Consider the following 21363-nt stretch of genomic DNA (forward strand, 5'->3'; position numbering starts at 1 on the left):
AGCTAAGCTTGTCATCAACTGTTACTCCTTAAAACCTTATAAAAAAGATGCATGTTTGAGTTCATCTTTATCAACGACATCACCGTGTATGTGTGTTTTTAGGCTTAAAAATCATATGAAGTAACATCTGGAATACAGTTCATGAGTGCTATAAACTTGTAACTTATTTGTACACTTTCACTCAGGAAATAAAAATATCCCAGAAAGTTGGTGAATCCTCCTAAACCCACTGAATCTGAATGTCATGCATAAAGTGTATGTGAAACAACAGAATCTGACACGGATCAACACGCCTCTATCCATCCCTTTCCTGGGTTATTTGTAGCCCTGTTAAATGAAGGCTACTGCTTGTGTAAGACTGCCTGTGCAGTGGTGTGTGTGAGGCTGTGTATCCCTGGAGGTGGCTGCCTCTGTGCCACCCTGAAGCCTCTTCCTCCCCGGCGGCCCTGCAGCCTGACCTTGCCCGCTGGCGGGGGACATCTCCCATTAAAGCAGCGCATTGTGATAAGGCCATTTCTTTTCCTTCAGCATCCCTTTAATGTCATCCCTGAAATATGAAGTCATTAAGCGATATTAAAACAGTGCTGACAAACTAATTAACAGAAGACATTATACGGGATGGGCTCGATTAATCCGCTTTAATTGCTCTTTTAAATGGGGGCTCCAATTAAAATTAATAAAGATTTACTGGTGATCACACCAAACTACACCAAGAAGTGGCTGTCTGAAGGGCAGCCTAAAGTCAGCGGCCTTACGTTCTCAAGTTGTACTCCCTTTTGCTCCCTGCGCCCTCCCAGTGTGAGAGAGCTAAAAACCCATATCTCTGAGCTGGAGATTAAACACAAGGTCTGTCTCAGTGCCCCCTAGTCCCACAGCTCCTTTTGTCTCCTACTCAGGGATGTTTGATCCTGCTTTTGTCTCTCCAGGACCCTGCTAAGGAGACACTCTGCTCATTTTCCTATTAGTATTACACCACAAACACACACACACAGATACTGGCTGTGCCTGATCAGACATGCTTTGCTAACCCTCGAAATGCAGAAAATAAGATGTTGACAATTAAAACGGATTTCACAGTTTCCATATCCCTGAAGTTAAGCTTTTTAAGTGAGGAACAAAGCCCCTCACTTTCCGTTTTTCAGGGACAAGTGCACCCCTCTGTGGAGATTTGAGTACACAACAAGATGAGAGTCTACATTTGCATGGAATTTTACAGTTTAAGTTTTTTTTTAAAGGCATCTTAACGACTGACTAAAAAGCTGAAGGGAAATTCTTATACAACGAACAGAACAGTAAGAGCACTTGTGATGATTTTTACCCCTGATGGGGGCTACGGAGGCTGATTACACTAAGTTAATTTATCAGCATGGAAGATAATGAAGCTGAAAAAGAGAGTTATGTAACCATGCTGCAAACTTCTCTACTCATCAGACTTAGTTTTGCTTGTAATAAATGACAGATATAGACAAATATATCAAATATTTCTTGTGTCTTCTTGAGATTAAACGATCAACCACTGCACACCTTGACACTAAATGCTGCAAGTCCATATTTACTTTCAGTTGTTGTGGTGTTCTTATGCTCTAGTATGCAGAACTTTTGTGATACTATCCTGGGCTGATCTGCCTTGTAGAAATAATTTGTATCTTTTAATTCCTGTGAAATAGAGATAATAATAGAAAATGTGTTTTTAAAAGAAACCTACTTGCATGAGAGGGGCATGATGTGACACTGAGGTAAGCTGGGTGGAGTGTATTACAGCAGAGTTTCACTAGATGATGCTGTTACTCTTCTATACATGTTCAGCCACCTTCAAATACTTTGCAATCTGCTGTGGTTAAGAAAAAAAAAAGTGATGTAAAATAAAATAGACCACGGCTTCATTAAAAATAAATAAATAATAAATGTACAAGTCTGCATTTCTAGGAGGTTAAATTCCTGGCACTTGGGCTGTGTTTTCATTTAAGTGTTATCACATCCTGCTGCCTTTTACTTTCTATTTCATCTTCATTACAAAGCGTACCCTGTTTAATCTTGGACTCTTTAATACAGAACAATAATAATTTCATATCTGTCTGTTTAAGTTGAAGGCCTGTCAGCCAGAGGCGGTCCTGCTACTGGAGGTATTTTTTGTTTTTTCTTTCATTATAGCAGCGGTCACCCAAAGTCTTGTTCAGAAAATGTAACACAACAAAATTAATTTTAGAGCGACGCACTTTGGTTCATCCAGAGGCGTTTTAATTGAGTTGAGAATGTAAATCAATTTACTGAAGGAGACTGATCTAATTGAAAAGAAATGTCTATTAAAAGATTAGTGAGCTTTATTGTCTCCAGTCTTTGTCATCAGCCAATCCAACTAATGTTTTAATTTCCTTAATGTTATCATTTCTGATGTAATTGGTGCTTGGGTGCCTAACAGGTTTTCCAATTAAATATTTGGTTTTGGGCTCTGACAATGAAATCTCACTCAGGCAAAAGAAACAGAGGACTTTTATAGGATGCTGTTTCATGAGGATTTGTGTTGTGTCTTAATTCTTTTATTTTGGAGGCAGGCTTGTTGTCTTTTTAGTTTTACTTTTGCAATTTAATTAAACCCAGAATTAAAGTTTTTGTGTGCTACATCAACAGTTTGCTTGTCGATATTAAAGGGAGCAGTTTGGGGTTTGATTTGCTTTGGTAATTGATTTACTTTGGAGCATTTTTTGTGACATCACCAAACTTGCGTGTTCATGTGCACGAGTGTGTTTGCAATCAGAGGGCTTTGAGTGGATGCCTGGAAGAAAGAGTCAATGGGTTGGTGGAATTTTGCTTCGATGGCACAACTGTGATATGAGGTCACCTCGGGCGTTAGTCATTAGGAGGGAATGCATTGTGGCTGTTTTTAAGACATGGCAGTTGTCTGCATCCGCACGGGCCACACAATGAATGCTGGCCTTAGAAAGTTGACTTGAATTGAGCTTCGGTGAACAATGTGAACAGCATAGTTTGGGGGGACATTTAACAGCTGGCTGCTGGGCGCGGATTAGAGGCACCTTAGGGGCTCAGCGGTGACACACACTGTTTTTACTGGGAGAGTTGAACATTTACAACCTAAAAAACAAAGCATGTCTCTGCTGGTTCTTATTCCATGACATATGAAGTTTATTCATTTAATAAATAAGGCCAGAAAAACACTTTACTTTGTAATTTAGTGCATCTTTAATTTCAATAATCATCCAGAACAATATCTGTGACTGAAATGTGAAAATGATTGTACTTTACATGACCTTTATACACGACAACAAACCCATGACAGCCTCTTGCAGTGTTTTCACATGCACATTCTGTCAAGCTTACAACAAAAATCTGACAAAACACACAACAGCAGCACACGAACATTTACACTGTGCACACAGCTAGGAAAAGGAAGAGAATTAAAGCAAAAATAATACTGACGGTAATTGCCAAAAACCTCCTCCAGTTCAATAAAATCAGACTACTCTATAGTTTCATAACACTGATGAGAAAGATAACACTTGTAAACACTTTACACACCTACAAACTCTCTAAAATGTCATGAGGCAGATTTTACACTGTAAGGAAACACTAAACAATAAACCACAAGAGCATCAATATTCAGTAGCTTGTTTGTCAAAGTAGAACATATAGCATTTAAGACTACTTTTAAAATGTTTTGTGTGTGTGTGATTCAACAGATCTACAAAATGTTCATCTACATTTCACCTCACTTAAATGCACTACAAGAAAGGATGAAGTAATTATGACCAGCTACTACTTTTATATTCTTTTCTGCTCTCAGCTAGAGCCTATAAATAGGAAGATGTCTTGAACTCCTCTGGCACGTCGCTGTCCAGTTTACAGATCACCTTGTATATGGCCTTTTTCCAAGAAGGGTCTGTATCTTTGGTAGCAGAGATGGCATTGTAAAACTCATGCAGGGTAATTTCAGCCACCTCCAGGAATCTGTCTGGAACCTGTTAAAAAAGAGGAAACCTCTGAGTGAAGTCAATCTTATTAAAAACCTCATCCAAACGGTGAAGAAGCACTTTATTTTCTGCTGCTTTACAATCAGTCTTCAGTTTCCTCAAAGTCAAAAACATATGATATGCAGACCTGTAGCGCAAATCTTCAAACACTCAACCTGATGAAAGGGAGCTCACCTCTTTGTTCTCTGAACACAAATGCAATGCTGCGATCATTAACTTTAAATTAGAGGCCTCTTTGATTAGCTAGTCTTGTTTTCTTGAATCTAAACTCACAACTGGTGAATTCACTCCCCGGGGATTCTCTCTAGTTCTGTCAAGATCAGTCAACAAAGTATGAGTCTGAATCCCACCACGGATATGGCCAGAAGCTGGAGATTTAAATGATTTTATTCAAGGCCCGAGATGATCAGAGTTAAATTCAGAGACGGGTTCGCATGTGGGTAAAAGTTGGGATAAGAATCTGTGAGTGATTGGTAACTACAGGAGGTTCCATAAAATGTTCAACAGATTAAGTCTAGAGACAAGGGATGCTGGGAGAAACCCGCCCTGCAGCCCTTATTTCCCACCCAGTGAACAGTTAGCACAACAGTTGTTGGCATAAGTTATTTTTTTCCCCTCATCTCCTGACACAAAAGCATCCCTGGGAAAGGAATGTCTTGGTCCCAAGGTAAAGAAAACGGTCCGGTCCCTTTCCCACCAAACAGCCTTCTCCCTCGGCATCCACAGCGTCTTTCTCAGCATTCCGCATCAGTAGCAATCTGAGTCTCGCTCAGGCGTACTGGTCCTCTAATCCTGAGTTGTTTTAGTGGGATTTTGTGGCTTCCTCTTCCCACAGTTTGATAAAGCATCACTCTGGAGTTTAGATAATGGCCGTAAAGGCCTGCCAGCCACAGGTGCAGTGTGACAAACAGGTCAGCACTCGGACATACATGACCACAGCAGTTAGGCCACATGCTGACAGAAGGACATGCTTCAGCAGGAGAGGCTGTGGTCACTGTCTCACACCAAAGGTAAAAAGGTAAAGGTTTGACCTTTGAGTAATTTCATTTATTCCTTTACCGGCAGGAGAAGAGATGAGAAGATTAGTATTATTCATATACCTGCCAGTCAGATGTGATGCTACCCACAGCTGGTTAGCTAGGCTTAGCATAAAGACTGTCAACAGAGGGACATGGATACCCTGGCTATGGTTTAAAATCCACCAGCTACTTTCTAGCAATATAAATAACATGGTAGCTTACTAAAAACAATATACAGTGTGAATTTTTCTGCTTCTTTGCGATTGGAATTAACTAAACTTTGTAACCTTTTGACTTAGCTAAGCTAGCAGGTTTTTAATTTTAAAGTCGAAGTTTAGCTCACTGGCTACTTTCTTGTTATCATCATTAAATTTCAGATGAAACCCTTGCTAAGAGAAAAACAAAAGAAACCTGAATATTTGACAAACTATCAGCCATTGTGTTCAAAATAATAGAGGAGGTAGCCAGGTTAGCTGTTTACCTCTTTCTGGAGTCTGAGCTAACTGGTTAAAAGCGTTAGCGTTAGCTTAAAATTGAGCAGACAGAAATTTAAATTTTTATGCACATTGTCAATTTGAATTTGTAAAAAAAAAAAAAATCCTTTTTTTACAACAAGTTTTCAACATTTATTTTGGAATCAACAGCAGAATCAAGCTTTCTGTAGTGTAGAAATATTTTTCTGCTGAGATCAGTCATTAGTCATTCTCACATGTGTTGACGTAGCTCCAAAGGTGCTGATAGGTGCATGATTTTTTTCCGGAAAAGTGAAGCTAGCTAATTCTCCCTTATTCAAGTTGTTATGCTAAGCTAAGCTAATTAGTTGCTGGCTGTATTGTGCTGAAATAAATTATAGTTCTATGAGTTTTAATGTTTCACACCCCAAATACCAAAGATAAACAAACAACTTAATGTGTATCACAAAAAAGAGAAATGTCTTTCTGAAAATAATGAGTGTATGTACAGTACGTTACTATTCAAAAATAACTCCATGGAGTTGGGGAAGGAAATGAAATTGAAAAATATACTCCTTCCATTTAAAGAAAGTCTTTGCTCCCAAGTTGGTGCAGAAGCAGAGCCCTTAGGTAAAGACTCCTCACAAAAAAAAAAAAAAATCTGCTCGAATTATCTGGACACCAACAATACAAACTGCAGCACAAAAGAATAACTGACTCATAAATGACACTTACATGGAAGTCATTGGCCTTATTGTAGTGCATGTTGAGTGCTCGGAACAGCTCTGAGTCTCTGCTGACTGTCATGTCTTTGACGTCACTGATGCCGTCTACGATGGCCTGGCGGGCAAACTTCTCCATCTGGATGTAGTAAAACTCCCTGAAGTTACTGAACCACTTGATGAGCTGAGAGGTGATGCAGCGGTTGAACTAAAAAAAATGAGAGATTGAGATTCATAGTTATGTATTTTTTTATAGAGCACAATTTTCAGCACAGGATTCAATACACCTATATTTCAGGTATGGCCAAGAATCTTTTAAATTCATCTCTGAAGGTGCAGAGCAGTTCCCCTCAGCTTTAAGTTACCAGTGAAGGTGGAAAATGAAAGGGTCCTGATCGGGATTAACAGTTATTATACTTAAAAATTTAATTTTAGAATTTAATGAAGAATTAGGAAATGTAAAAAAAAAAACAATCTTTATACTTTTCAATTATAAATCAAATCGGTTTTTAGGCAATCATAGAAAAAGCTACATTTAGTACCTGTCGAGCAAAATGCGAGCTAATGGTCTGTCACTCTAAGCAAAATTAATTGCTCTGATCCTTTCCCACCAATATCCTGCGTGAAAAAACATCTGTCAGGTCTCTGTGTTTTTAAACTCAGTCTTGACATTAGTCTTGTTATTCTATCTTCTCATCCAGAAAGACAGAAAAAATGCCTAAGGGCTGGGCAGGCATCAAAGACGCTTCTTCCCTCTGGTGTGGTGGGTGAGAAAGCGGCAGCGTAAGGACAGAAGGAAGCTTCCCTCTCATTGACTCGGGCTGATAGGATGGAATCAGACACTGGGATTAGGTGCTCTTTTGTTCACTGCCACTTCCCACCACAGGATTGTAAGCAAGGAGGAGACGTTCGCAGGGGCTGCAGCGACAGCATCCTCCCCCCTGACCCCGTGGGGTCAAAGCAGAGGCCCGCAGCCGCTCAGAAATGGAGGGATGAGGTGGAAGAAGAGGAGAGAGGAGAACAACTGGAGAGGTGATTTGAGAAAAGTGGAAAGGGGGTATTATAGACTGTTAACCTGATTTGAAAAGACTAAAAAGAAGGCAGCAGAGGACGATAGGACAGATGAGGAAAAAAAGGACAAAAGGGGACACAGAAAAGGAGGCCTGACATGAAACCAAGGCCAAAATAGACAGGATGTTGTGTTTAGGGCCAGCTCACCGCCGCCTGGTTGCAGCCGCACAAGTCTCTAATACCAACTCTGTGTTGACACTCAATAGCAATGCCTTTCCTACAGAGTCCTTTGTCAGTCCATTTGCTGACTGGAGTGGCCTTTTTACAGAGAGAATGCCCCTGTATCTCCCTCTGCCCCCAGGACATACTAGCAGCTCAGCGCCTTTGTTGTTTAAACCCTCTGCGTTTTTGTTTCTCTCCTCCGACACACTGCTGATTTTTCTGTCCCAAACACACCCTGAAAGTAGACACCCGTGTCCACAACACAGGACAAACACTTCATCAGGCTATGAGATCGAATTAAAAGAATAAAAAAAGTACCTTGACATCAGGGAAGAAAGTTTTCAGCACATTGGAGCTGGGGTAGCGTGTGTAGAAGAACATGAGCTTCGCCTTCTTCAGGTGGCTTGGAGTGAGACCCTCCTGGATGTTCACATGTTCGTTAAGGCACAAAACCTGATAATTAAATATATTAGACACACACAGCACACACTGCTCTGCAAAGTGATAGCAGAGCGGAGTATTGTGTTGCCTCAATATTCAGCTAAATTGAATTTCCCTTAAGAACAGCTCGACATTAACCAGGGAGTCAATAATGACCCTAACATGTGCTTATTGGCAAAACAGAATTACGAATTTGATTAGGGATTTTTAATTAGAGAGCGGGGCACTTCATGGCTGGCAGTTAAGACAGCTTGTTTGGACATGTTTTGAAAAAGGAGCTGCCTTCCTCATATAATTAAGTTGGTTTAAAGACGACATATGTTGTGACTTTTCCTCCAGAAAATGTATGCATAAAAAAGAAATATGAACAAATATCTTTAATTTAATAGTTTCTAATATAGTTGTCTCCCAGGTTTTGTGGCTCAAATTTACTCAGTACATATAACAACTACACCTTCTTAGCTGCAAATATTTATATATTCTATACCTTCTCGAGTTCTCCCCCTATGGCAATGAAGACGCTCAGAAGCGCTTTCTCTGTAGTCCAGCTCCACGCCTTAGGTCATAATATTTCCTTATCAGGTCACCACACTGTAGATTTTTATTAGGGATACCTACCTTTGAAATAAGGAAGTTGGGATGAAAGATTTATGTGGTATTGTTCAAAGAGAAGCAGCGCTCTTTTGCACTGTAAAGAGAAAGAGAATCCTGAAAGCCTCGCATAATGTTCTTCCCTAATGCCTCGCAAAAATAAAATCAGTTAAACTGATTTAAAGATCTTTCCGGGGAGTAATTAACATTAAAATGAGAGGATTAAAAGAAACAACCATCTGAATTAAAAAATGGTGGGATTAGTATATAACTCTTTTAATATCAATTGTGCATACTGCAACCACATAGAAGTAAAAATGATGTTATTGGATAATTTTTTCTCACTCTTTTTTTCCATGATATTTTTGCCTCATATTTCCTCTTCTTGCACGGCGTCTTTGAGTTCCCTTTACTAACACTGTCATCTTACACTCTATTTCAGTCATATATATCCTAACAAATGTATCCAACAACAAATGCTCAAGACAAGAGCTCAAGTGTTGTGGTTGGCAGGCACTTTTGATTTCCACCAGCACTCAGATGTGACCTTTCAGATGCACCCCTATCACTCTGATGATGGAGAAATAGATCCTGCACCTTTTCAAGTCTGAAAAAACGACGCTTCCTGAAACAGAAACCGATGCTTTCTCTCCCTTTGAAAAATTGGCTTTTGTTCCTGGCAATTCTTATCAAAGCCTTGTATTCCTTTTTATTTGTCTTTTTCTAAACTTAAAGTCATTACTCGGCTCAGATTAAAGAAGACGCTGTAATTTTCTATGGGGTTAGCGAGATCAAAGAAAAAATTCTCCTTGAAGTTTGTTACTGGAACTGCCCATGCTGCAATGAGCTTCAACCAGCCATTGTTCAAATGGAGGAGCTGAAATAAAGGGAGTTTGTATGAAATCAAAACAGTGCATACGAGAGATTATCAAACATACCCTGCTGTAATTTGCAATAAGGAAAATATGAACTGTAATCAAGGCTGTCACTGACAATTCTGCTAGTTTGTGCACACTCTTTTGAAATCTTGCGTAAATTGAATTTTGTCTTCTGTTATGGATTTTTATAGCTTAGTTATTTCATTGCTCTTTCAACATTTTTGTATGTAAGTATGTTTTTATCGATATTATTGAATAAAATAGTTCCTGCGCCTGTAGAAAGAAGAAAAGGAGGAAACTAAAAGCCTCAGGCTCAGGATAATTTGTCTTCAGTGAAAGGATATGTTGAGTGACATGTAGGGGTTGCGTTCAGCCATGCTCTGCAGCTCTCCACACTCAATCTTCACATGAGGGAGACACAGATTGTCAACCGTCACTCCCCCCAGGGCGGAGGACCGAGGGTGGTGTCCCAGGTGACCAGACGTCACCTTAGACCTCATAGAGATGGCTTCCCAGGGCAGCTCCACTGAGTCAGGGGAGGTTCTGTCCATGGAGGGGGGCATGCAGGGGAGACCCCCAAAGCTGGAATGTGGCCCGTACTTCAGTAGGTGCTCCAGGATCTGGCTGTCATGTAGAGGGGTGGGGTAGTTAAACTGAAATGGTGTTTGGTGCACAGGGTAGGGCCTCTTCACTGTTGGGGTGACTGAGCTCAGGGGGGTCACTGCTGGCTTGCGGACCACCAAGGACAACGCCTCAGTCTGGTCTTGTGGACTCTGAGCCTCTGAGCTCTCATAATACTCCAAAGAACGGGGTTTCCCTGCTGCTTCTTCAACCAGGGACTGGTCCTGGGTGGAGCTGGCCTGCTGGCTCTTCCTGTCTGCACCCATGCCGATCTGCAGCTCTGGGGAGGAGCACATGTGCTGTTGGGGGGACAGATCCAGTCCTGAGGAAGACACTTTTTTGAAGACCCTGTCCACACAGTCACTCACAGCCAGGGAGAGCTCCTGCTTCAGGACCTCCTGCAGGTTCTGGCTTTCTCTCTGGTGGACCAGATAACCACTTGTCCCTCTGTCCTTCATCTTCCTGTCAAAATCCTCTTCTGTGTTCATGTAGCTCTCTCTGGTGCTGTCACGCTCAGCAGCCACCTCTGTCTCGTCTGTGTCGTGTTCAGGGTCGTCCTGGTTGTAAACTTGAAGGAACTTTTCCTGCAGCTGGCGGAGGAGCCTTTGCATGCTGTGGAGCTGTTCCTTCAGCTTGTGACACTCCTCATCTTTAGCCTTGCATGTATCACTACTTGTACTTCTGTATGCGGATCCTCCGACGCTGTGATCCTGATGCTGAGGCAGCCTCTGTTTGCGTTTGTTCTCCCTGTACGTCTCTCTGGTCTCTCTGGATTCTCGGACATCTGTGTCGGACCTCTCACTGTCTCCATGCTGCCTGCTGTTAGGAGAGCCTGCCATCACCCTGATAATGTTCTCCACACGGGCCCTCTTCGCCTGTAGGTGGTCAGTGATGGGGTGCTCTCCATCCGGGCTGCCTCCTGTGGATACGTGAGCACTGGGAGAAGCAGCTTCCACTGTGCTGTCCTTGGAGGAGATGCTGCTCTGGTCCTCCTGGCCAGATTCAGCTGGAGCAGAGCTGGAGAGGAAGAAATGGCCTTCATCTAGTGCCCTCTTGTTGTGGATTGTCTTGCGGAGGAGCTGAGAGATGATGGATCCATTTGAGTACGAGGCCAGAGGCTCATCAAACATATTTCTGCGGAAGCACGGCAGCATAACATCAGGTTTGTCATCCTCCAGGCAGCTCTCAGAGGAGCTGTGCATGTTCTGGTCGGGAAGACTGAGGTTCATGTTTTACACACGAAGGAGAATTTGAATTGTTTGAAATCCAGTAATCTAAATGACACAAAAAGCAGGAAAACATTACGAGATGATGAAAACATTTGAACAAGATAAAGAAAAGATAAAGTACAAAATAAATATTTTCCTTTATCTTTCTTATGAAGCTTTTTATCTGTTACAGATTAAAGTCAAACACATATTTTAATGACTTAGGTGTTGGCACGTATTAAAAACTCAGCATTGTTAGTCAACACAGCAGAATGTGATGCCTCTATTATTTGGTTGTTAAGCAAAGATATATGAGGGTTTTTTTGTCGAAGGGTGACTTTCTGCTATCTTTCACAAGTAATTTTGTTATTTTGTTTAGAATAATCAAATATAAATCTTTGAATTAAAAAAATAATGTAGAGCCTCTGTAAAATACAAACATGAAAATTAAAGAACCTAATTCTTGTATAAGATCAGATCAGTGAAAAAAGATTGTCGTTCCTTGTTTGGCGAGGGAAAGCTTTCGTTTGTATCATTTTATCAAAGGTATGAAACAGTAGTTAACGCACAGAGGAAAAGAACAATTGTACATCAATAAAAATAAATGTCTGCCTATCAAAGCCAAAGAGCGAGCAGAAGGAGCGGTTTTATGCATACATTATTTAAAAAAGAGAATCATGAAAACCTTTTTTTCTTTTTCATGCTCTTAAGGAATGATCGAGACATGATTTTCTGGTCTGAAATAAAAGGCTTGATCATTAGAACTTGTAGTCGCTTCATTTTTTCTAATTGTGTCTTTATTTTAAATTCTTTTCTGCACTTTAACATGAACTTCCTTAAAAAATGGGCAGAAAAACAATTTTAACCAAAAATACTGCTGTAAACCAATACATTTATACACTAAAATGATGTGGACTTTCAAAGAACAGGTTCAACTTTTATTTATCTTTTCTAAAACAAAGAATTAACTGATCATTTACACTTTTTTGATGTATTATTTGGTATTTCTAATTATTCAGAAATCCTGTTTAAAAACTTCCAAAGCTTTATGGGATAACAATTGCACTCATATATCACAAATATACACTGCCTTATAATTTCTGATTTTTAGGGGTAAGTTCAGTGTTATGTTTTGTTTACAGTCTTTTAACTGTCTGGCAACTTTGGTGGTAACTGTTGAGAAGAAAACTCATTTTAGTTCAAATCAAATTTAAAAACATCAAAGTGATTAATATAAAAAGAAGTGACACTTCAAAGTAGTGTTTGTCATCCCAATGAACAAATTAAATTTCTACAACACCTCAAAATTGCATTTGCAGCAAAGTAACTTGTGACTAAAATAAATTCAGAATACTTTACATTAAATCTGTTTGCTGTACTCTAACGCATGCTTTCAAATCTTTCTCATCTTTAAGCACAAAAACAAAGTTTGAGTTTTGATGAGTAGCACTTACACACATGCACTTTTGACACAGTCTTAAATCGATGTAGTCTAACCATGGTTGACACAGACAGACATAGTGAGAGTCAGTGATGGGGCCTTACCTGTTGCTGGGACGTGCTGCCGAGCTGCTGGCCTGCGCACACTGTCAGTTTCACAGCGGCAGCAAGACCACGAGAGAGAAGCGGTGCATCAAACGGAGCCGGGGCGTGGCTATCAGAGAGCAACGAGGTGGTCGAGCATCAACCACCAAATTTCAGTGGAAAGTGATTGTTGTAAGGGGCTGGCGACACAGTAAAGTCAAGTGGTTGAAAACTGTATCCCAAACCTATGAATTAATGCACACTTGTTTACGGCCAGGTGAGTAGCCTATTTCCTAATAAATTTGTGTAGGCAAAATGCATCCATGTGAATTCCTGGACATATTAGACCCCATGAACCCTATGAAAACACCCTATCATTAGTCAAGCGTTGAAACAAATACAGGAAAACCAATATGCACAAAAAGTGTTAGTCTCACCCTGTAGATAGGCTACTAAACTTTAAAAAGCCAAATCATAACTACAGAATGGAAAAATGAAAGAAACACACTGCCCTCCAAGAAGTTAAACTTATCGTTTGGGATTGAACATTTATTTATTTATTTATTTGTTTATTTATTTATTTATTTATTTATTTATTCATTCATTCATTTATTTATTTATTTTGGCTGCTTCTATTATGTTAAACGATATTTACCAAAATAACTTGAAAATTATTTTCAAAATCTTACCTGCTTTATCTTGGTCCTACTTTATCACCTTTCTTCATTATTGTCCGTATGATGTTGTTTTAGTTGGTGTATATAGTTGGTGTCACATATTCTATACTATTTAAACGTACTTCGTAACACGCTCCCAATGCAGTTTTTTAGTTTATCTTGTTGTAACTGTATGTGAAGATGGTATTTGTAAGAGGCTACAAAGATCACAGATCACCACACTGTCGAGCCCCCCTCCTCCCCCTCCCCTCGGGCAACTTGGTTCATCCCATACTACTTCCTCGTTTCTTGCGCGTGCCCACCGAGCCTATCGCTGTGACCACAGATTTCCGCTGACAGGCTGCTGTCACACAGCCACCATGTTATCCCATTCCCGGTGTCTCACCAGGAATTTCGGCCGTTCCCTCTCTGCCATCCGCCAGGTAGGCAACAAGGAAATAAGGTGTTGTCTGTGCTAACTGCGACAGGACTCCTCTTGTGTTTTGCCACGGGTGGAGTCCCAGCGCCTGTTCTGTGAACTCTACTAGACCTAGCATTAGCATTAGCCTGCTCGCTGCAGCAGGCCACAGACAGGCCGTAACATTGTGAGCCAAGGACAGTCTGACACTTCCCTTGACAAGTCTTTGCTGCAGTCTGCTAGGGCTAAAAGCAGTACCCAACTTCTTTAATGTGTGTGTCGTTGTGACGTGCATGCGAAAAAGGAAGCACTTAGTCCATGTTCATCATAACCCGATCTTATTCAATAATATTGATAAAACTAGCATAAGCATGCTAGCCACACTCAGCTATGTAGTCGTTGAGGTTAGCTTTGTGCTTTTAGCTGTCATGCTGAGGTCATATTGAAGTTGAAGAAAAAAGAACTACTAGTTTGGCTAAGCTAATGACATTTAATGTTTTTGTCTAGTTTTTTTCTTCATGTATCTGCCTTTAGAAGCCGAACAAGGATAGCCGCTACAAATTTTATTGTAGTCTTAGTACCTCACTAACACCTGTCAGTATGATCATTAACCGGTAATATAGCTATAAGCTGTGTGAGTTTTAATAACATAAATTGTATTATGGTGCTAAAGCTTATTTAGTGTTCATGTTGCTCAGCACTCTGTCAGATCATTTCATCGATCATCTCAAAGATCATTGTGTGGGTACTTGTGACCTTTGACCGACTGTAGCCAGTTGTTGACTCCTATGTATTAGAATATTCACAGCTCTCATTGTTAGCATGTGTCACTGTTAAACCGTATACTTTGTCTTTCTGCCATTTTATTTTGCAGTCATTTTAATCCATCAACATGTCAAAGAATATTGTTTATAATTAAGCAAAAGATAAGTTAAATTGCAGGTATTCTTAGATTCCTTCTTTGTCTTTTTTTTTTCTTCAGGGGAATAACGTGTTAGCTCGTCGGGCCACTGCAGGTATGCATGCTTGTTGTTTGAGTGTTATGTCTTACTTTTACTTTGCTTGCTTTGTGATCTTAAGCTGCAAAAGTGATTCAACACTTTGTTCTTGTTTATTGACCTGCAGCTCTATCAGTCAACCAATCGGTTTCTCTCAACAACCACATGTAAGTAAACCAACTCTTAACACTCAATAAGAGAAGATTAAGTTTTCCATCAACATAACTCAAAGGCCAATAAGAATTTTTGCAGCATTCTTTGATATTGTTTATTTTGGACATTTTTATTTGCAAGTCTAATTTTTATTTTTATTTCTCTTCAGAAAAACTGATCCAAGGTCCAGCGTCTTCCAAATCCAGTACTTCAGGACTTCTGTAGCCTACAGTAAGTTTAAGCCTCTGTACCCTCAATTTCTACTTTTTCTGAATATTATTCACAGCGATCGATTCAGCAAGTTTGACAGGATATTTCCTTTCACTTTCCTCTTTCTCCAGGAAATGAAGTTGTCACAGTTAAGACCCCTGCATTTGCAGAATCTGTCACAGAGGGGGACGTGAGGTGGGAAAAAGGTGACTAATTTCATTAATGAACTCTTATCAGTCATTTCTGCATAAGATCCAAGAGCCAAATAAGTAAGCCTGCTCTAAATCCATTTTCTCCTTCTAGCTGTTGGAGACAGTGTCGCAGAAGATGAGGTGGTGTGTGAGATTGAGACGGATAAGGTAAAACTTCGTAAACATTATAAAGATTCTACTCTGTTCTTAGCTGCTGGTCATTTTCAGTTTTTTCCTGAAAAAGTGAAACATGAATGAGGGAGTTAGAGCATGTTGTGTTTTATGGCTTAATCCTTGAAAGTGTTATTAGTAAGTGCTGACTGATGAAAAGCTAATAGCTAAGCGAATAAAAGGTCATTCAAACAAGTATTCAGATCAGATGTATCCTCACCACACAAGTTTCATGTAGAACTTTTGATAATATTTTTTACAAACATGTGTTTTTTTCAGTTACTCAGTGTGACATCAACCAAATCACAGAGCATTTGCTTTGTATAAAGCCACCCTGAGCTTTCTGAATTTCTGTTTTAAATGTGGTTTTAATTTGGTATTTCTATTCCTTTTCTCTGCTCTCAGACATCGGTGCAGGTTCCCTCTCCTGCTGCTGGAGTGATCGAGGAGTTGCTGGTCCCAGATGGAGGGAAAGTTGAGGGAGGAACTCCGCTCTTTAAGCTCAGAAAAGGAGGTTGTTACAGATATAATTTGATTATAAATTCACATCAACTTGTGTTTCTGAGATGGGTGTTGACTGTCTTAACTTTTAACCTCTTTCTTTAGCTGGTGCTCCTAAGGCTGCTGAAGCTCCTAAGGCCGAGGCTCCAGCCGCTGCAGCCCCCCCACCACCTTCCACTGCTCCTCCACCACCTCCTCCTCCCCCACCGTCAGCTGTTGGCCCCATTCCCACCACTATGCCCCCTGTGCCACCTGTGCCAGCACATGCTATGGACATGAAACCAGGTTAGTTGTAATGAGACAGCCTGAGTGTGTCATGTGAGAAGTGTTTTGCTTGACATCTGTGCTCTTGACCTCTAGCTTTCAGGATTAATCATTGTTCAGCTTTCTGTAGACAGCGTCTTTCTCTCCAATAAACTGTGTGTCTATAGGTGCTGACGGCTTCTTTATGTTATTTTGTTTTAGTTTCAGCCATCAAGCCCACTGCTGCTCCGGCTGCTCCAGCAGCTCAAGCAGAGGCTGGTGCAAAAGGAGCCAGGACAGAGAGCAGGGTAGGGTGCAGAAATAATCCACACGCCTCCATAAAAATTCAAGTGCAATGAAACATTTAACATTTGTTTACTGGTGGAGTAGAGTTATTTCATAATTATACCTGTTTTCTGAAAATATGTGTTTTTGATTTAAGGTTAAGATGAACCGCATGAGACTGAGAATTGCTCAAAGGCTGAAGGAAGCCCAAAACACCTGCGCTATGTTGACTACGTTTAATGAGGTCGACATGAGGTAGGAAACACTAAATAAGATGGCCTACATAATTGAGCCTCAGTGCTATTTTAGAGTTAAAAATTGCGCTATGTACGTTCCTATGGTGACACACATTTCTAGTAGAGGCCTGTGAAGGAAAATTTAAAACTTTAGAGTGAAGAAACCCAAACAAGTTTTTATACTTTGCAATTTCTTTAGCAGCATTGAAATAATATTCTGACTGAAAGTCTGTGAAAACCAAAACAACACTGGTTAGTATGGTCATAGATTAGAATCTGCCAAATAGGAAAAGCTTTTTGTAACTGGATATCCTCTTAAACACTGGAATGTAAATATTTGGTGGTAATGCCATCTAAAACGAAGATAAGAATTGGTAAAACAGATTTTATTAATTTACAAGGAAATGTTATTGTCTCCACTTGCCCCCTATGCCGAAGAGGACACTTTGAGGATTTCTTTTTCCCCGCAAATGTGTGGTGTCAGCTTTCAGCTATTCAGGGTTTTCTATGTATCCTAATTGGATTGACATTGACGGTCTGGAGGAAGACTTCCCAGGCTAGGGCTCATCTGGAGCCGAAGGAGCGAGTCAGAGCAGGAGGCCGGAGCATCTGCAGGGGCCCACAGAGACCTGCGCGCTGAGTGGAAGAGCTGCCTCAACCGATATGGGCTTTTATGACAGCCCAATAAGATTTACAGGCTCTAGAAAGTGAAGATTTTTATCGCTTCTTCTCTCCTTTCTCGGAGAGTCTGTGTCTTGGGAGGGGCTAATTATGTTAGCAGAGAAACCCTAGAGCTTCAACAGGGTTAGAGACAGGAAAACAAACAATTAAAAAGGGAGATACAAGGGAAAAATGAGCAATAGTGAAACGATTAGCAGGACAATTTCAATAACATAAAAACACCCAAATATCTAACAGCAGTGTGTATTAACTGTCAGAAACTCAGTTTAGGTTCTTTACATTACATTAGTTACAGGTATCTGTGTTAACAATGTTTGTGAAACTGGTTTCAGAAAGTTTCCGGAAACCATGTTTCTGTTTGTTATCTTTTGAACTGTTCAAGAACATTTAAATACTTCCTTTAAGAACATATCCATACTTTGCTTTTAGGTTATTCTGAACTTACAAAAAAAATCTTTAAAAGGTTATATTTTTACCCTGTTTAAAGTTATATTATTATCTCTTCATCTTCTTTTTGACTTGTAGTTCATTTTCCTACTGCCCTTCATTTTCTGGAACTGCCACCAAAACAAGTTAACTGCTTGACCCACTGCATTGATAATAAAAATCAAAGTTTTTTTCTGAAATGAAACATTTTTTCTTGTTCGCTTCTTTACAGCAACATCACAGAGATGAGGAAGGCGTACAAAGATGCCTTCCTGAAAAAGCACAACATCAAGTTGGGCTTCATGTCTGCGTTTGTGAAGGCTGCTGCCTACGCTCTGTGTGACCAACCTGCTGTTAACGGAGGTACAGGTTTCACCTTAAAAGATGTCAGAATCACTCTTTGTGGTTTCAGCTGGGCTGTCTTTGCATGCCTGATGTCTCGCCACTGCAAGCATGTGTGGTGAAGAAAATGATTTTCGAGTTTCAGTATTTCATTCCAAAACCTCAAAACCCACACTAATTTATTTACTGCCTTCAGATGACCCTGACCTATTTAGACAGACCACAGTGAAGTGTGTGTGTGTGGGTGTTTGTGTGGAGGGGGGGGTCCTGTTGGCTCTTAAAAATCTAAATAGTTTTTTGGGTTTCACCTTCAGTAGCTTTTTACTGGCACATACTTCATTTCCAAGGAAATGTCACCTCTAACCAGTAAATGTAGATGGCAAGTTTAACGATGATTAAGAGTATTTACCTTCAAGCTTTCTTCTCTGTGTTTGTGCTTTACATATGTATCAATCACTCTTTCTTTGTGCTTTTAGTAATTGATGACACAACCAAAGAGATTGTGTACAGGGACTATGTGGACATCAGTGTGGCTGTGGCTACGCCAAAGGTAAGTCAAGTGCATTGTATCCTGATGTTAAGTGTAAGTGCTTGGTGTTTGATGATCCACTTTCTCTAATGTGACTGGCAGAAAATTGAGTAACAGACTTGTCTCTCAGGGTCTGGTGGTTCCTGTAATCCGAAACGTAGAGGGAATGAATTTTGCTGATATTGAGAAGGCCATCAATTTGTTGGGAGAGAAGGTGATATTTTAAAATCACTTTTCAGTCTTGTTTGTTGTGATTTTTTGCTTTTTTCTCCTCTCAAGTTTTTCTAACCATGTGATCAACTTAAACTGTAAATATGTGTTATTGCAGGCTCGTAAAAACGAGCTGGCCGTTGAGGACATGGACGGAGGAACCTTCACCATCAGTAACGGCGGCGTGTTTGGGTCCATGTTTGGCACACCTATAATCAACCCACCACAGTCTGCTATTTTAGGCATGCATGGCATCTTTGACAGGCCGGTGGCAGTTGGTGGCAAGGTGAGACCTAAGAAAATGAACTTACAAAGACATTGTAGCTGTAGTTTCACATGGATTAACTGTTATGTCATCTGTAGGTAACAACCACTAACAGTTAATAGCTTATCACGTAAGGTGAAAAGTGTAGTGAGTGGGTGATAATGTGAATTAGAATTTTTCATGGTGAAATAAGATCCCCCCACTTCATGGGATCTTACTCTGTTCAGATTTTAAATTGTGTGATGGCCAGTAAACATTATCCCTCCAAACCAGAGAAATAAGTTCACACAAAATGTTGATTTAACAACTAATTTAATTTATGTAAAATGTTTGATTTGAAGAGAAAGGAAGGGAGTTTCTCAGACTCCACGGTTGGAAATGTTGCCATTGCAGTGGTTTCTAATCAGAACTCTTTGTATCAACACTAAACTGAGCATTTAAATAAACACTTAAGTCAAGACATGAGCCCATGTAGCCCCTGTGAAGTTCAGTTGGTCGAGCATGCACCCCTTAAATAGTACTTTGAGTCCTCTTCACACTGGTCATAGGTTACATTCCAGCCCTGACAGTGTATTGCATGTCAGCCCCCTCACGCTGTCTCTCTTAACATTTCCTGTCTCTCTGAAGCTGTCCTGTCAAATCAAGACAAAAAAGCCTCGTAAATAATCTATAAAAAAACAAAAGCCCACTTATATGTCAAGATTTATATTAAACAGAACATTTCTGTTCAAAGTAAACTGCAAAATCTGAAATCGAAGCAGGTGTCATTATCACTTCAGCTCATGGTGGGAGTTACTCTGAAGCTATCAGAAAAACAGCTGTTGGCTGGATTGCAGGACAGGATGTTGATCCACTCTATTTAATTCAAGATGTCTTTGTCGCTTCTTAGGCTGCTCCAGCATCTATTCCAAACTGTCAATGTCTTCCTGCACTTAAGACCATCTTGATATGGAAACTAACCCTTTTGCCACAGTGTCAACAGGCAGATATCAGATGAGCTTGTTTCCCTTCACCTGATTCGATGTGACATGTCATCAGGTTGTCTCTGGCCATACCTTTGTTTAAGACTCCCCCTTGATATGGGGTTTTGACCAATCACGATCAAATATTTAACACAGCCAGGAAATAACCAATTCAATCCTTGTTTATCTTGTTAAATTCACAACACATTTCAAAATTTTCAGTGAAAAATAACTTTATTTTGTTGGTGAACTCTTGGGCTTGGTCTGAAATTTCTATTCTAAACAGTATGGAACAAAACTTTTTACACTTTTTTACAAGTTTTGAATGGAATTGATAAGCAGAGGTGTAGTTTACTGACATTAGACATTACACTTACCTTGTGTTACTGATATATCTATGTAATCTGTAATCATCACATTCAAATACAAAAAAATGCTCACTTTAAAATTATGAATACATCAAACTGGATTTCTTTCTTTTTCTTCAGGTGGAGATCCGTCCCATGATGTATGTTGCCCTAACATATGACCATCGCCTGATCGACGGAAGAGAGGCTGTCACTTTCCTGCGCAAGATCAAGTCAGTGGTTGAGGACCCCAGGGTGCTGCTCCTCGACATGTGAGCCCTCGTGAACTCCAGGCCCAACCAAACAAACCACGAAACACAAACAGTGGCTGTACTCACCTGATGAACATTACCGTAACTGCAGTTGATGTATTGTTGTATTGGTTAAGTAGAAAAAAAAGGATTTTTGGGGAACAGTTTGGTTGTGCACTGGACATTTTTAAGGCTGGCAGTGCTAAGAGGTTTAGTTCTGATGATGAGAAATGTTGTTAGGCTCTGGGGTCTCTATGGTGCTGGTCCCTAGATCAAAAAGAGAATATTCTTTAACTTGTGCGCCATGTCATTTTCTACACTCAACAGAAAAATATTGTATAAGTTGAAAAGTAAACTGATAAACTGCATAGTATCATTTCATTTTTTTGGTGGGAGAGAAGAACAATGAGCACATATGCAGCCATAAACCAAGAAACACTATGTTCTCAAATGTCCAAAGTGAAGAAACCCTCTGAAAGGATTTACGTCATCTGTTTTGCAGAAATGAGGATAATTCTCTGTATGCTGTGTAAGAAAGTCTATTTAAGAAAAAAGAACGTTTTAAACAATAAAGCTGCATTACTCGACTGTAGTCTGTTTTATTTTTGTGGTT

General features: G+C 40.1%; 2 protein-coding genes across 3 annotated transcripts; one reads left to right on the forward strand and one right to left on the reverse strand.

Moving 5' to 3' along the window:
- Window positions 1-3688: 3688 nt before the first annotated feature.
- Window positions 3689-12738, reverse strand: prox2 (prospero homeobox 2). The gene is made up of 5 exons (XM_074692644.1): window positions 12697-12738; window positions 9667-11217; window positions 7731-7838; window positions 6193-6387; window positions 3689-3974 (listed from the first exon to the last, which is right to left on the reverse strand). The coding sequence occupies exons 2-5, from the start codon at window positions 11170-11172 to the stop codon at window positions 3807-3809; spliced, it is 1977 nt and encodes a 658-aa protein (XP_074548745.1). The 5' UTR covers window positions 11173-11217; window positions 12697-12738; the 3' UTR covers window positions 3689-3806.
- An 893-nt stretch (window positions 12739-13631) lies between these two features.
- dlst (dihydrolipoamide S-succinyltransferase) lies at window positions 13632-21337 on the forward strand. 2 transcript variants are annotated; one of them, XM_074692827.1, is made up of 15 exons: window positions 13632-13774; window positions 14732-14759; window positions 14869-14914; window positions 15070-15131; window positions 15242-15316; window positions 15414-15469; window positions 15878-15986; window positions 16079-16258; window positions 16439-16524; window positions 16659-16756; window positions 18077-18207; window positions 18663-18736; window positions 18846-18929; window positions 19044-19211; window positions 20641-21337. In XM_074692827.1, the coding sequence occupies exons 1-15, from the start codon at window positions 13712-13714 to the stop codon at window positions 20773-20775; spliced, it is 1395 nt and encodes a 464-aa protein (XP_074548928.1). In that variant the 5' UTR covers window positions 13632-13711; the 3' UTR covers window positions 20776-21337. The 2 variants fall into 2 exon arrangements, with proteins under 2 accessions (XP_074548928.1, XP_074548929.1); XM_074692828.1 differs by lacking the exon at window positions 14869-14914 and having other exon boundaries at window positions 14732-14793.
- The last annotated feature ends 26 nt before the right edge of the window (window positions 21338-21363 follow it).

The sequence above is a fragment of the Halichoeres trimaculatus genome, unplaced genomic scaffold, assembly GCF_033239565.1.
Source record: "Halichoeres trimaculatus isolate MK-OKI-2021-1 unplaced genomic scaffold, fHalTri1.1 fHalTri1_scaffold_17, whole genome shotgun sequence".
Lineage (NCBI taxonomy): Eukaryota > Metazoa > Chordata > Actinopteri > Labriformes > Labridae > Halichoeres > Halichoeres trimaculatus.

What these genes read in the sequence shown, in the direction of transcription:
- prox2 (XM_074692644.1), bottom strand. Translation starts at nt 11,172, where the DNA reads ATGAACCTCAGTCTTCCCGACCAGAACATGCACAGCTCCTCTGAGAGC. An exon ending in ACCCCTACATGTCACTCAAC is followed by an intron (nt 7,839 to 9,666) that starts ATATCCTTTCAC and finishes GAACATGTGAAC; the next exon opens with ATCCAGGAGGGTCTCACTCC. An exon ending in CTTTCTTCCCTGATGTCAAG is followed by an intron (nt 6,388 to 7,730) that starts GTACTTTTTTTA and finishes CATTTTTTTTAG; the next exon opens with TTCAACCGCTGCATCACCTC.
- dlst (XM_074692827.1), top strand. Translation starts at nt 13,712, where the DNA reads ATGTTATCCCATTCCCGGTGTCTCACCAGGAATTTCGGCCGTTCCCTC. An exon ending in CTTTAAGCTCAGAAAAGGAG is followed by an intron (nt 15,987 to 16,078) that starts GTTGTTACAGAT and finishes CTCTTTCTTTAG; the next exon opens with CTGGTGCTCCTAAGGCTGCT. An exon ending in CCAACCTGCTGTTAACGGAG is followed by an intron (nt 18,208 to 18,662) that starts GTACAGGTTTCA and finishes TTGTGCTTTTAG; the next exon opens with TAATTGATGACACAACCAAA.